Source organism: Phyllostomus hastatus, unplaced genomic scaffold (assembly GCF_019186645.2).
Source record: "Phyllostomus hastatus isolate PE091 unplaced genomic scaffold, TTU_PhHast_1.1 phas_scaffold_46, whole genome shotgun sequence".
NCBI classification, from domain to species: Eukaryota; Metazoa; Chordata; class Mammalia; order Chiroptera; family Phyllostomidae; genus Phyllostomus; species Phyllostomus hastatus.
Window position 1 is genome coordinate 19,801,993 of NW_025334032.1, and position 15,833 is coordinate 19,817,825.

Consider the following 15,833-nt stretch of genomic DNA (forward strand, 5'->3'; position numbering starts at 1 on the left):
GAATACATCCAGTCCAATGAATATCTGAATAAGATATTCTCGTTTTTCAAAGTATTAAGAGCTACCATCATGCTTAATTTTAACAGAAGCAGATAAATATATTGTGTAAACTTAATGGAGTAAAAATACACTAAGCTTTCATCAGTCTATTAATACTTTCTGATTTAAATAAGTCCAAACACCTTCCAGCAGATGACTACATTAGAATCCAAGGGTTGCCCCCTGCTGACAATAAGGCAGCATTGCAGAGAGATTTCAGGTCCAAAATTAGGCAGTAAAGAATTAAAAACAAACAAACAAACAAACAAACAAATAAAAATATAAAATATAAAATAAAATAAAATAAAATCTGGCAGACTTGTTTACTGCAAGGCTAAGCTAAATAGTGAAAACACAGAAATAATTTATAACTGAGTACACAGGGGTGGGCATTAATTAATTAATATGAAGCACATTCTTCAAATATTAAATATGAACAGTCAATAACTAAGTAAAATTTTAAACGCTCAGTTAAGTACAAGAGGTCCAGAGTTACAAAAACCTGGAGTTAAACTCTGGATGTGCTCACTACTCGCTATGTCACTTTGGCAACTTAACCTCTCTGAGCCTCAGATTCCTACAAATAGAAAGAAAATAGAAATAGGAATACAAATACCTCATAAGTGACCTACATTCCTCTTAGGTATTGTCAGAATTCACCTCAACAAGACAGCTCTCTTGCTTGGTTTTGAATTACTGACGGCCTGCCACGTGCCAACACAATTCTGGGTTTATACCACTTAACGGCTTCTCACTGCACTTGGACTGAAGTGAGAAGTTCCTGTGATGAAGCTCCTCCCCACACACTGACGTCCCACCACTCTCCCCAGCTCCCGATGCTCCAGTCACACTGGGCGAGTGTCCAATCTTCAAACCCGTCAAGCTTCACACAACTCCAGGCAACCCAGCAGCCCTCCTCAGTACACACTGTTCCCTCTGCCTGGAGCAGTCTTCCTGCCCGTTCTCCGCCTGGTCACCTCAGAGTCACTCCTCAAGTCCCGACCTAACAGTCATTTCCAGAGAAAGGCCCTGCCCAAGTTATCAGATGAATTAGCCTCTCCTGCATTCAAATGATTATTTCTAGTATGTCTCTCCTTTTCTTTCATGGAACCTAGCACAATTTATGATCTTGTAATTATTAATGTGTTTCTGTGGTCACTGTTCATCTGCAGCAGTAAACTACACGAAGGCAGTGGCCGTGGGCCACGTCTATTTTAAACATCCCTTTACGCCCAGCATCCAGCAGCGTCAAGGACACGGAAGACAATGAAGGAGAATACTGGTGGAAGAAAATGAAGAGAAGGAGGGAAGGAGGGAGGGAGGAAAGGAGAAACGAATTAATAGTCTACACAATAGCACAAGTACATACTGCAGTGGGGATATAATTACTGAGCCATGTGCCACACACACATCAGGCAGCTTTGGAGGGAAGTCTGGAGATTTTATGTGTTAGGGGGGCCGGGCGGGAGGGTGGGGAGGAGGAGCCCTGACAGCCATCCTAAAGAAGCAGCACTCTCCGTGGATTTATTAATTAATTTTAAGAGGAAAAGGCATCTCCTTATACCAACCCAACAAACAAGGAACCCTTGAGCCTTGACACAGATGCTCTCCCATAAAAACCATGAAATGTGGTGTCATGAAGACAGAGGGAAGGAAAGGTGGCACCAATCTGAAACGACAGAACAAATGGCAGCTGAAAGGAGTGCTGTGTGGTCAGACTCTGAGCAAGGAAGCGAAGAGACGGGTCACGTCTTCCACTCATCGGGCTCTGAGCCGAGGTGGACGCGATGTCAGAAATGAACGGAAAGGCCAGGAAATATCACAGGGTGCTGAGTTTACTTCTCAGGGACATAATCCAAACATACTGTTCCCGTGAGAAGGGACTCCCACACGAATGCTGCAGGACAACAGAACTATGCAGTCTGCTTCTGACCTCTGGACCACCTCTCTAAACCTAAAACACTGAGTCAGCCCAAACGCTGTGTTCACACACGTATGTGGGCTGGATGCAGACACTGGTGTTGCACCAGAAAAACATGTCTAAGTTAGAATGTAATGACTACGGGACATGTCAAGAATCCAAATCTTTTCATATTATTAAAGATAACTGTGGGGTGTTGTAGTTACCCTAATACTGGAAAACTCGAAACCTGTCAAATACAACACCATGTCAGAGGTGGATTCACATAGTTCCATTCTCACCATCTCTCCATCACTCTGCTTCCCTGGCCTACGGCTCATGGACAGCACTGTAACAGGGTCGCCTGAATGGCTCAGACACTTAGATCGAATCCAGCTCACAGTCATTCTCTTCCGTTCTACGATAAAAAAGGACCCAGGACACTGTGAGTTGAGCTGTCACTGCGAGCAAGGTAATGGTTTCCTAGTAAACGGCCCAGGCGTCACAGACAGCAGCGGGGGCTCACCTCTCCTTGTCTCTCTCCAGGTCAGATTTCTTCTCAAGGTGTTCTTTGTTTTCCTGTAGGAAGACTTCATCCTCTCCACTCTCAACCAGAGGCACAGGGGAAAATGTCCCTGACCTAGAGGCGGGCCTCCCTGAAGGACCTCTCCAGGTTTCGCCCCCAATACTCTCAGTGACACTAGCTGAATTATACAAACCAGCAGAGCAGATGACGTGGCTTGGCACTTTGGAAAGCCCCTTGCTTTCAGGAGAGGTAGAGTTTGTCTCCAAATCCACAGGTTGCCATGTCTCTCTTTTTTCCCCTCCTGTCCACAGCATGTCCACCCCTTCAAATTCCACGTGTTTGACCCGGCCTGGGCGGCCTGTGGAGCTGCCTCGATCACATCCCACCAGGTGCTCTCTCCCCAGATCAGACCTCCGCTCTCTCAAAACACCCGCACTTCCCACAGAGTTGTGGGTCACTGCTGGGCTCCCTGCAGAGGCTGCTGGACGAGCTGGCTCCTGCACACGGACAGCCCCTTTCCCCCCAGGATTCGCTTGAGTCTCCGCAGTTAACAGCACTGTCAGATCCTTCTGGATGCTCAAATGAAAATGGTCCTCTGTTGTAACTTCAGCTGAGAGAGGTATATAAGGTGGTTTTTCTTGGCCAGCAGGGAATAGTGTGCTGCTGGCTCTCTGTGTTTGATGACTGGCAGTGCCCAACTCTTTTTCCAGCCGCTGAACTGGAAAACTAGAAACAGCATCTTTGTCCAGTACCGTTGTAGCCTGTAGCGTTCCTGAAGCTATTCTGGCTTCAGTAGCTTTCAGAGCTGAAATCAAAGAGTCTATGGGCTGTAAACGTTGCTCTGTGAGGTGGCTGTGAGAGGGGGCCTCTCCAATGCCTTTTGGTCCTGCAGTAACACTGTTGAGACCGGAGTGGGGGCCAGCAAGAAGCCGGACGCTCTCCTGCCCCTGTGGGCAGCATGGCAGAGACTCTGCATCAAACTCGAGAGAGGTTCTCAGGCCTTCTCCACTTTCCTCCATGGTCCCATATTCTGGAAATTCATTTGTGACATTTGGTGGGAGTAAAGTGCTTCCTCCATGATCACCTGCGAGCAGAACAGAATGGACATGTGACTTGCTTTGAACAGCAGGTTCCAATGTGCATTAATGAATATCCACACATTTTAGGCACACAATAGTCTGTATTTGGTTCTTTTGCTGTCTCCTTCCGCTTACCACTTCTTAGAAAATTGCCAGTGGTTGCTCTCACTTAGTTTGCACGAGTGTCATCACACAGGTCTGGGAGGGAAGGAGACAATCTAATGACACCGGCCATATTCAACCCGGCCTCTGACAAAGTCCCACACAGGCTACTCAGTTGCTGCCTATGCAGAAAGAGATTCAAATAAGGATCCGTATCACTTTCCAAATACCATTCATGGAACAGCAACTAAAATATTTATATTGGGCATAACAACAATAGCCTTACGGTCCAGCCAACAAAATCTGTGCAGTGCAAGCTCTGAGATGGAGCCTCAGAAAAAAGACACGAGCTATTTAAAGTCAGTAAATATTTTTTTAGCAGGAAGCCTCCCCGTTTCACTGTTTGATTTCTGTGGGGGAGGAGGGAAAGCTTTCAGAACATCCCTGAAAAAAAGAGTGAAGTCAAAATGGAAATAGGAAACTTTAAATATGTTGAGAAAAATTTCCAGGATCCCAATGCATAAAATTGAAATGTTTTATTTCATATTTTATGCAAAATCCCATTATATGAAGCAGTGAAAGCAACAATTTATGTATTTAATATATTGGATCAGATATACATTTTCTTATTCAAATGGCAATTAATGAGAACAGGAAAGACATTCTCATGAGCAAAAATTTAAATCGGGGGTTTACGGTTAACAGTTCGAGTCACATTACCCTAGTACCCAATTTCCTTCAGAACTTGGTTTTGGTTACTTTGTATCAAGAAAATCCTACTACACTAGAAATGCAGTGCATTTACTTTGACAACTTATGAAAAAGGGCATCTACTGTTTTTAAAGCACTGTGAACTACACCCTTCCTTTTGAGTGAAATATCTGACGAATGCCTGATAACATAATCGGAACAACACGGAAGACCCGATGCCAAGGCCTGCAGAGAACCAGGTAACTCGGAAACAGGAGGTGACACACGTTACCCAGCAGCGTGCAAAATGTGAGGAACAGCAACACACCTGAGAGTGTATACTGTTTCATACTCCATTTTTAAAATAATTTGAAATTGATCTTTAAAATTCAATTTGAATCAAGTGTTGATGGAATCCAAGAAACAGTTCTCTGTGAAGGCAGTATTGAAAATACTTTTGTGAGACAGAGCCAAGAAGACGTGGCCTGCTGGAATCTGAAGAGGAAGCACCTTTCAAACTCTGATTTTCAAAAGGAAGACAGTGAAAAACACTAAAGGTCCCTCTTCCTTTTAATGTGTTCCCTCCCTTTTAAAGATTCAGTGGTTTTTAATATACTCACAAAACTGTGCAGCCATTACCACTAATTCCAAACATGTTCCTCACCAACCCCCCAAAAGACACACACGTCCATGAGCTGTCACTCCCCACTGCCCTTCTTCTCAGTCACTGGTTACTGCCAATCCACGTTCTGTCTCCACGGATTTGCATACTCAGAACATTTCACAGAAATGGAATCACACCATGTGGCATTTTCTGTCTCTTTTCACTAAACAATGTTTTTTTGTTCTTTTTTTTTTTTTTTAAGAGAGAGAAACATCCATGTGAGAGAGGTACATCGATCAGCTGTCTCTCACAGGCACCCTGACCGAGGGGACTGAACCTGCGGGCCAGGCATGTGCCCTGACAGGGAATCCAACCCACGACCTTTCACTTCGTGAACGATGCCCACCCAACCGAGCCACACCAGTCAGGGCAATATGAAGTTTTCAAGATTTACCCACATTGTAGCATGTATCAAAACTTCATTCCTTTTTATTGCCAAATAATATTCCATTGTATGGATATGCCAGTTTCTTTATCTATTCATCAGCTGATAAATATTTGTGTTGTTTTCATCTTTTGGCTATTATGAATAATGAACACTGGTATACAAGTTTTTACATCTACATTTATTTTCAATTCTCTTGGGTATGCACCTAGGAGTGAAATTTCTGAGTTATGTCTCATGTTTTCAGATACAGCCAGTTTCCCAAAGACGCTATGCCATTTTCCATTCCTACCAGCAACATCTGGGGGTCCATTATTGTCTGTCCTTTCTATTAGAGCCATCCTCGTGGGTGTGAAGTGGTGTGTCACCGTGGTTTTGATTTGCATTTGTTTCCCTCATGTCTAAGTTTATTCTCCTACATATTTTATTTTTTTTGATACTATGACAAGTGGAACTGTTTTTTAATTTCATTTCAGGTTATTCATTGCTACCATATAGAAATACAACTGGCTGCTGTATTTAAAACTTATATCCTGCAATCTTGCTGAATTTATTAGTTCTTACAGTTTGTGGGTAGACTCCTTAAAATTTCCTTCTATATATATATCATCTGTGAACAGAGATAGTTTTACTTTTTTCTTTCCTATCTGGATACTTTGTATTTCTTCTTGCCTAACTTCCTTGGCTAGACCTCCCAGCAGGATACTGAATAGAAGTGTTAAGAGCAGAAGTCCTTGTCTTGTGTCTGATCTTAGAAGAAAGCTTCTAATCTTTCAGCACTAAGTATGATGTTAGCTGCGGGTTTTTCACAAACGCCCTGTATCAGGATGAAGTGGGTCCTTTCTACTTCTGGGTTGTCGAGTGTTTTTATAATGAAAGTGTGTCGAATTTTATCAAATGCTTTTTCTTTGTTATTTGAGGTCATGTGGGTTTTGTCATTTATTCTGGTAACATGATGTATCACATTCATTGGTCTTTATATACTGAACCAACTTTTCATTCCTGGAATAAATCCCACTTGGCCATGGTGAACAATGCTTTTTATATGTTGTTAGATTCAGCTTTCTAGTATTTTTGCATCTGTATTCATAAACACTATGGGTATGCGGTTGTATTACCTTTTTCTGGTCTTGGTGTTAGGGTAATGCTGACTTCACAAAACAAATTGGGAAGTATTCTACATGGCATTTGTTTACACCTTTTTACTCTTTTTTAGGCTTTTAACAGTTTTTCTCCCTTAATCACTGAGGACTTTAGTTTCTTAGCACATTAAAGCTATAAATTTATTTATTTTTTAATAATTCACCATTTTATTCATTTTAAATTATATAATTACATGGTTTTTAGTATTTCCACAATGTTGTACAACCATCACCACTACCAAATTCCAGCACATTTCCATCACCCCGCAAAGACAACTATCAATTAACAATCAGTCATGATTCTCCCCACCTCCACCCGTTGGCAACTGCTAATCTACTTTTTGTCTCTCTCTGCTTGCCCATTCTGGCCATTTCATATAAATCAAATCATACACAATGCTCTTTTTTGGGTGGGGGTTCTGGCTTCCTTTACATGGCACACTGGGTTCGAGGCCCAACCATGTTGCAGCCGGTGGCAGTGCCTCATTCCTCTTTATGGAGGAGTCAACATTTCATTGGATGGCTACACCACATTTTGTTTATCTACAAATTTATTGTTAATATGCAATGAAAGAGGAAAAAATGAACAACCCAAAACATGTTTTCTTTCTTTACCACAGTTAAATAGCTTAAAGTGATCAGAGAAGTACTTAGTTCATGGGGGAAATATTTCCTTTAGATTTTATAATGCTTTTCATTATTTCACTAAGCTAGAGTATAGCTTTGCAAAAAGTAAGTAAGGACTGGCACAGACCTGGGGAAACAAATGTTCCAAGAAGCTGGCCCTGGCTGGTGTGGCTCAGTAGATCGAGTGCCAGCCTGCAAACCAAAGGGTCACTGGTTTGATTCCCAGTCAGGGCACATGCCTAGGTTGTGGGCAGGTCCTTAGTAGGGGGCGCTCGAGAGGCAGCCACACATGGATGTTTCTCTCCCTCTCTTTCTCCCTCCCATTCCCTCTCTAAACATAAATAAAATCTTTTTTAAAAAAGCTAAATGACTTGACCAAGGTAGATGAAATGCTTTCAATAAAGTACTTTATGAAAATGAAGTCAAGATTAGATTCCTGGTCTTTTGTTTCTCAGGTGTAAATGCCTAGGAAAAACTAAGAGGCCTCTTCATTTCTAAGAGCAATACTATAACGTTACCAAACATAATGAAGAATGAAAAAAGTCTTCCACTTGAAGCTTCTGGGTAGAAATAGCCATAAACCTCATGAGACCCTGGGTCAGAGCACAATCGCCACCTCAGCATAACATAGAGCCCTTCCCTTCGAATAAGGCCCCTTTGTTAGAGGGCACAAAAGGTTTATGTTTGCTGTTTGCTCTTCCTGTCAACACTTGAACTGGCTTTAACAACAAATGAAACCTCATAAAATCTTATTCCTGACCTTTTTATTTAGCATTTCTGATTTACTCCTTTATGTTTAAAAATCAGGACTGTTTATGTCAGGGTGATTTAAAAAAAAAACCCCACAGATTCTTCTTCTTTAAGGTTTTAGTTCTGCTCTCTTTTAAAACAGGGCTATGCCTTCTGTTAAATGCCCATCATTTCCAAAACCTATTCACTCATTCAGCAAACATTTATTAACCACCTGCTATGTACTGAACATCAGGGATTCAGAGCTGAATATTGCCAAGAGATGAAAAGTCTGCTTTGCATGTTAGAGAGCTCACATGCAGCATGTGAAGGAAGCACAGAGGAGAAAGTTCAAGGGTAAGTAGACTCAGGAGTAACAGCACAGGCTGCAGGCAGTAGTGCGGGTGAGATGGTGAGTGAGCCAGAATGAAGGTAGAGTGGATGGTGCAAAGGTGCAAGAGCTGCCCCTCTTCCCACTCCAGCCAGTCTTCACCCCTGCCATCACCTCCTGCCCCCGCCCTGGCCCTCATTTCACGCGCACCCACAAAGCCACCGCTCAGCCTGTGCCGACTCCCGTGGGCTCTGATGTCTGACTTGTTAGGGCTCTCTGCCTTGCCCATCAGTCTGCAACTGTCACTAATGTAAGAACGCAACCGAAAACTGAAATAGCTGTGACTCCTCCAGAAAGTCTTACTGAATTAGTCCTGACCAAATTTGGTCTGATATATGTGACAAAGAGATTTGCTAAGTATAAAAAGAAGAACTTTAGCACTTACCTAAATATAACCACACACTAGTAGAATCTGAATTAGTAAGAGTTCATAGCTTTACTGCATTTATTTCTCCCCTTTAAGGAATAAAAATGTAGTATAAAAAATGCATAGGAGGGGAGGGAGGTGAAAGGAGGAGAGCTCTGCACACGCATGTGAAATGTGCACACTTTTCAGGGTGTCTGCTTACACTCCTCTCGGAGTTGTCCTTCTCTAACAGGAGTCTTACCCACAGCTTTGTGCGCCTGGTCAGATTCCTAACAGATCAGTCCCTGTTGTTTAGTAACAATGCTTTTTTCCTATGAGGAACCAAATTCACTGACTTAATTTTCGTTCATTTGTTTAATATGCTGGAAAAAAAACAGGATACTTTTGAATGTTAACAAGTCAATGTTGGGAGAGCTTAGGGTTATATATTAACTAGTCATCCCTTTCTGGAATGCAGGGACAGGACTGCAATACAACAGAATTGAGCGGCAAAAACTTCTTCAATATCAAACTAAGAAGCTCTGTACAGCAAAGAAAGTGATCAAATGAAAGGCAACATACAGCATGAAAAATACTGTAAATTCTGTATCTGATAAGGAGCTAATATCTAAAGTACATAAAGAACTCATACTATTCTATATCAAAAAAAGCCAACAATCTTGGCGAAAGAGCTGAGGAGACACTTTTCCAAAGACGACACGCAGATGGGCAATGAGTACGGCTGACCCTTGAACAACACAGGTCAGAACTGCACGGTCTGCTCCAATGAGAATTTTTAAAAAGTGAATACTGTCAATGTGTTTTCCTTACGATTTTCTTAATAACATTTTCGTTTCTCTAGCTTACTTTACTGAAAGAAGAGAGTGCACAATGCATGCGCCATAACGCATTAATCGAAGTTTTTGTTATCAGTAAGGCTTCTAATCAACAGTAGGCTATTGGAATTGGGGGGAATCAAAAATTGTATGCAGATTTCGATTGTGCAGGTGTCCCCAACCCCCACTTGTTCAAGGGTCAACTATACATGAAAAAATGCTCAACATCACTAGTCGTCATCAGAACCACAATGAGCTGTCACCTCACACCTGTTAGGATGGCTATTGTCAAACACACGAGAACTGACAAGTGTAGGTGAGGCTGTGGAGAAGGGAACCCTTGGGCACTGTTGGTGGGAATTAGATTAGTGCAGCCACTATAAAAACCAGTCGGAGGTTCCTCAGAAAACTAAAACTAGAACTACCACATGACCCAGAATTCCACTTCTGTGTGTGTATCCAAAGAAAATGCAAACAGTAACTCAAAAAGATACACACACTCCCATGTTCACTGCGGCGTTATTTAGAATGGACAAGATATGAAAGAAACCTAAGTGTCCATCAGCAGACGAATGGATAAAGGAAATGTGCCGTGTTTATACAACAGAATATTATTTAACCATAAAAAGGAAATCTTACCATTCGCCATGACATGGATAATCTTGAGGCCATTATGCTAAGTGAAACAAGTCAGAGAAAGACAAATACCGTACCATACGATCTCACTCATATTGGACCAACACACACACAAGCTCACGGATACACAGAACACAGTGGGGGTTGCCACAGGTGAGAGTGGAGTGGGCAAATGGGTCGAGGATCAGAAGGTACAAACTTCCAGACATAAAATAACTAAGTCACGGGCAGGTGATAGGCAGCATGGTGACTATAATTAATGATACTGCATGGCATATTTGAAAGTTGCTAAGAGAGTAGATCTTCAAAGCCCTCATCATAAGAAAAAAATTTTATAACTATATACAGTGACAGATCTTAACTAGACTGATTGCAGTGATGATTTTATAATATAAACAAATATGGAATCATTATGTTGTACATCTGAAACTAATGGAATTTTGTATGTGAATTATTTCTCAATTTCTAAAAAAATTCTTCAGATCATGGAGAAATGAACCTGCTCCATAAGATAGGCTTCAGAAAGACAGTGCCCTTCTAGGAATAATCCTGTTTGAGGACCAGTAAATGAAATGGATTTTCTTCCGCTCTGGCTAGCACACTCCTTAAAAGAAAGTGGTTGAAGAAGACAGTAATACTCAGCCCTGACTGGTGTGGTTCAGCTGGCTGGGCATCGTCCCACAAAGTGGAAGGTTGCCGGTTCGCGCCCCCATCAGGGCACATGCCTAGGCTGCAGGTTTGGTCCATGGTTGGGGCATGTACAAGAGGCAGCTGATCGATGTTTCCCTCTCACACATCGATGTTTCTCTCCCTCTCCTTCTCCCTCCCTTCCCCTCTCTCTAAGATAAATAAAATCTTTCAAAAAAATACTCATAACAAGAACTATCTGGCGAGTCTACTACATACTCTGGGTCACAGGAAGCTGAAACATACACAAGTAAACAAGTTGATCGTGAGAGATTCTGAGCAATGGGACGCAGGTTTCCCGAGGGAATATGACTGTCATGTCTACGCCTACAGCCTTCAGGAGAACCACCATCACGCACCCTCGCACACACACATTCCCTAGAAATTGGGCCCTACCGTTTTTCGGCAAAAGGTTTTTTGCTTGTTTTGTTGCCATTATAATAGCAACTCCAAAAGGCAAGAACTTTAACTATTTTCTTCACCATTAGGTCCCCAGAGCCTGGAATAACAATACCTAGCAGAGTGAACATATCTGTTGAATCACTGAATAAATGAAGAATGTCCTATAATCAACAGGACACCAATTAATAGAAACGAAACACACACATGCTTCCCGAATACAGACAAAATACTCCATGTCAGTGCCACCCAAGCTCTGTCCCTACTCCCAAGGATAGGCTTGAACAGAATGCTGGAAACTGGGGGGTCCTTCCCAACTTCAGAGTTAGCTAATTCTTCCATCTGCGCAGCCAACATTCATGGAACATCAAATCAAATACGTCCTGAGTGCTGGAAAACGGCAACAAGCAAGGTCAGCATGGCTCTCACCATCAGGGAGCTGGTAGCACAGCAACTCCAGCTGCATGACTTGCCTGCCGCAGGCAGACTGGGCAGCAGTAAAGTTAAGTGGAGACAACCTCAGCCACCGTTCTAGAATTCAACATGATCTCACATGGGCTATTACCGTTAAGTACAATTTTTTTCAATTGATTATCTTAGTCCCTAAATGCTAGGCTATATAATGTGGTAGCTGTAGGCACACATGGCTGTGTAAATTTCAATTAATTAAAATGAAAGAAAATTGAAAATCCAGTGCTCAGTACCTATGTAGCTAGGGCCCACCACATTGCACCCCACAGAGTGTAACGTTTTTCCACGATCACAGAAAATTCTGTCTGAAAGTGCTGCTCTAGAGCCTTCCGACTCGAAGTGTGGCCTTGGGACAGACAGTGGCACAGTGTCACCCAGGAGTCTTAAAAATGCAGACTCAGGCGCCACCCCAGGCCTTCCTAAACGAACCCCAGAAAATGTGTCTACACATTCAAGTGTGAGAAGCGCTTTTCCAGAGAACTACAACAAAATCTAGAAGTAGTTCTGACCACATTTCAATGGCTGTGTTTTTATTCTAAAAGATAATCTCAAGAGTTCCTACCTCCTACTGGAAAGGTCCATTTAAATCAAATAGATGTGTCCTAAAGAAAGCCAACAGTCTCTCCCTCCTACCCAGGGAAAGGCCTGCTCAATCTGCTCTGCTCTGCCCTCCACTCACCCTGGGCTCATTCTCAGGAGAGGAAGAGATGGCCCTGCAGTGTGTGTCCTCTTCTTTATCTCACAGCTAATTTCCATCACAATGAACGGTCAATGACTCTGCACTTCTGCAAAAACCCATAAACTCCTAAAATAACTGCAAGTGTAAACTTGAGCATTAGCAAATACACAGCCTTAAAGCAACTACACTGGAGGCCCTGGCTGGAAAGCTCCGTTGGTTGCAGCGTCGTCCCACTACTCCAAAACTGCAGGTTCGCTCTCCAGCCAGGGCGCATACAAAAAAAAAATTACACTGGCACTTCAAGGAAAAGGGCTGAGGGAAAGGTTAAGGGTGTTCAATTTTTTAAAACAGGGATATTTTCCCAGACTTTCAATATTCATGTCATTGGATATATTACTTGTAAAATAAAAATTAATGGGCAAATTCACTCTGATGAGGCACTTTCAAGAATATATAAGGGTTTATGATCTCTTTTCTATGAGTATAATTCAACAGATATTTAGTCCTTTACATCATGGCTAACTCAGCCACTAAACGGCTATTTTCTCTCCTTCCCATGTAGGTTGTTCATAAATGCAATAGTGCTTGGCATTCTCTGTTCCCTAATGACTACCAGTCAGCAAACACATTAAAACTTACACAATCGGCTAACATAACAAAACAACTATAAGTTCTGAAGTTATACACTGGAAAATTTGCAAAAACAAGCTGACAGACACACTCTCCTTGACGTGTCAGGAAGGAATTCAATCCCATAGACAGAAGGGTGACTGCTTGTCCCCTTTAGTCTGAAATTTCATAAAATCAATAAAACTTTGGAAGACAAAGGTCCAATTTACCAAGCAAATATAAAAAGTAAGCTTTGCAGAGCTAAAAAAATCTCCAATGCATTTCACTTATAAGTAACTATAATCCTTAACTGTGAATAATGATGGTAAATGTTTGCATGTGTAATAATCGAGACGCCCCCTCCCAGTACCACAGTGTGATGCATACATGCTCCAGACTGGCAATCAGTAGGAAAAGTTGTATGAAAACACACACACACACACACACACACACACACACACACACACAGGAGAATATCTAAACCATTGTTCCTAAGCAATAGACAATATATTTAGTATGATCAAAATAACAGAAAACGAGGATGAGTAATGAGAATTTACTAAATGAGTAATCTGAGTACGTTATACTTTGGCACATGCTCTTTACTCTAATAAACGTCACATTTTGGAGAAGGCTACAGTATATAGTGAAGGATGCTGGCTGGCTACCGTCTGGTCACTAATAATTCTCCAAAAGCACAGGTATTTACGGTGTTTATTTATATGCTGCAAAGCCAGGGAGAGGCCTGCCAACCACAACACCAGCTGTTAGCATGTGCACACAAACACGGCGGTTCGATAGATGGATGCTCTTTCCTGAGGGATTAATGGTTACAGCTGTGCTTTCCTCAAACTACATTTCACATGCTAATGATTCAGAGCCCATTTTTTCCCCTCACTCAGTTCCAATCCCTGGGGAAATGACACTAACTTACCATTCCAGTCAAGTTCAGAGGAAGCTCTGTAAGCTGAGGAGCAGGCGCACCACACGCAGCACAGAGAAGGCAAAGGGAGCGAGACAAGGAACAGCCCACTAATTTTAAACCCACGTCTCTGCAGTGTGCTCTGTTACTCACCATCGAGAAGAAACACACTCAGCTGTAAGAGCTGAATTTAAGTCTGTCTCTAAAATCATTGGTCTTTAAGGCTGCTTTCCTTGTTTTCAAACAATAGGTTTTTTCACTTGTATCTACCATCCACTTCTCTGCGTTTTTTTTCTCTCTACACCTTGTGCTTCTCTTTTCAGCTTTACTTCTTCTGATCAGAGTTGCTCCTCTGATTTCATACATTCCATCCGTTTTCTACTACTTCTTCATGTTTAGGAATATCCATGGTTTTAAAACCCAATTTAATTTGTTTCTAGCTTTACTGAGATATAACTGACATACAGAGCAGTGTAAGTTTAAAGTTTACAGTATGTTCATTTTATGCTTATAGATTGCACAATAATTACCACTATAGCTTTAGCTAACATCTCCATTATGTTACATAATTACCTTGTGTGTGTGTGTGCGTGCGTGCGTGTGTGTGTGTGTGTGTGTGTGTGGTGAGAACATTTAAAATCAACTCTCTCAGCAGCTAGGAAGTACATAACACAATATTACTAATTACAATCACTATGCTGTACTTTAAATCCCCAGAACGTATCCATCTTGAACTGGAAGCTTGTGCCCTCCGGTCAACGTTGACGTGTCCCTATTTCCTTCGCCCCCCGGCCCTGCTAAGCACCATTCTACTCTCTGAAAAAACCCAATTTTGAAATTTCTCTCATCTTCACTACCTTTTTATTTTGTTTGGGAAAGCAAAAAGAAAAAAATGTGAATCTTTAAATAACTCCACAATCTTGTTTATAGTAGGCTCTCCTGCTAAAGTTAGCGTGGATATAGCAGTATTAACGTAAGTTCTTATATACAATTTTGTATTTTAATATTCTAAACAATGAAATTGATGTTAAAACACTATATAGTCTTTAAAACACCATGAATGCCACACAGCTGGAGTTCCTGGCAGTGAGGGTTAACTACAGCGGTGGACTTCCTAAACTGCTGTGTGTCAAGACAGATGTTAGGCGCAGTGGTGAACCACCACCCCGCTCAGCCTCCGGTCTGCCGCAAGCCTCAGCTGATCCCTATTCACATTCAGTCGTTTTCATGTTCAATAAGCAACCCACACTTCTGCTAAGGATTCAGGCTGCAACCTGACATGACCAATAATTTCAAATATATCTGAAAATGCAAATTTTACAGAAAGTTTAAAGTTGCCTGGTAGGAGAAATAAATCTGGAATTACTCTAAAAATGACACTTTCAACAGACGGGAAACACATGCCCTGTCTGTAAACCGAGCAGTTAAAACACCCATCACAAACTCCCAGGAGAGACCCCCTCAGGCCACATGTTCACAGAACACTTTCAGTGCTGCCCTATAAGCTAACCTGTGGTCGTCTAGGTTGTTCAGGCAGAGCTATGCTCCAGGCATGCAGATGGAAAAGAGTTCGAGCTCTTTAAGAGAAACTCCCCCCAATTCCCATCGAGCGCCACAGTATCATGTCTTTCTAAAACTACAGGGGCAGCCTGTTTTCCTCTGTTTCTATGTAATACTGAAAACAGGGAGCAGAAACAGTATGATAGAACCCTGCATTGCCAGGAAAGCTGGTTGGGGGCGGGGGCGGGGGGACAAAACAATGAAAGGAGATAAAATTACAGGAAAGAATAATATTCTGCTTTCTATTTAAAAATACAAATTTGGGGAAATGCAATGTCGGATGCTGAAATAAACACTCCAGGTTAAAGCCCGGTGAGGCGCTGGGCAAGAGCACCCAGAGGGCAGGTGGCGTCGTGCTGATGACTGGGGAATTAAAAGAACAGTTGGCGTGGGCAGCCCTGAACAAATGCAGTA

At 42.1% G+C, this 15,833-nt stretch overlaps 1 protein-coding gene across 2 annotated transcripts in view; it reads right to left on the reverse strand.

Moving 5' to 3' along the window:
* Nucleotides 1–15,833, reverse strand: part of PSD3 (pleckstrin and Sec7 domain containing 3) — a 383,494-nt gene that overhangs the window by 276,843 nt on the left and 90,818 nt on the right. The window contains exon 3 of one of the 2 annotated variants that reach the window (XM_045821887.1): nt 2,466–3,549. The exons of the other annotated variant lie outside the window; for it this stretch is intronic. Coding sequence (XP_045677843.1) covers nt 2,466–3,549 — 1,084 coding nt within the window. The remainder of the gene's footprint in view (nt 1–2,465; nt 3,550–15,833) is intronic. 2 annotated transcript variants of the gene reach the window in all.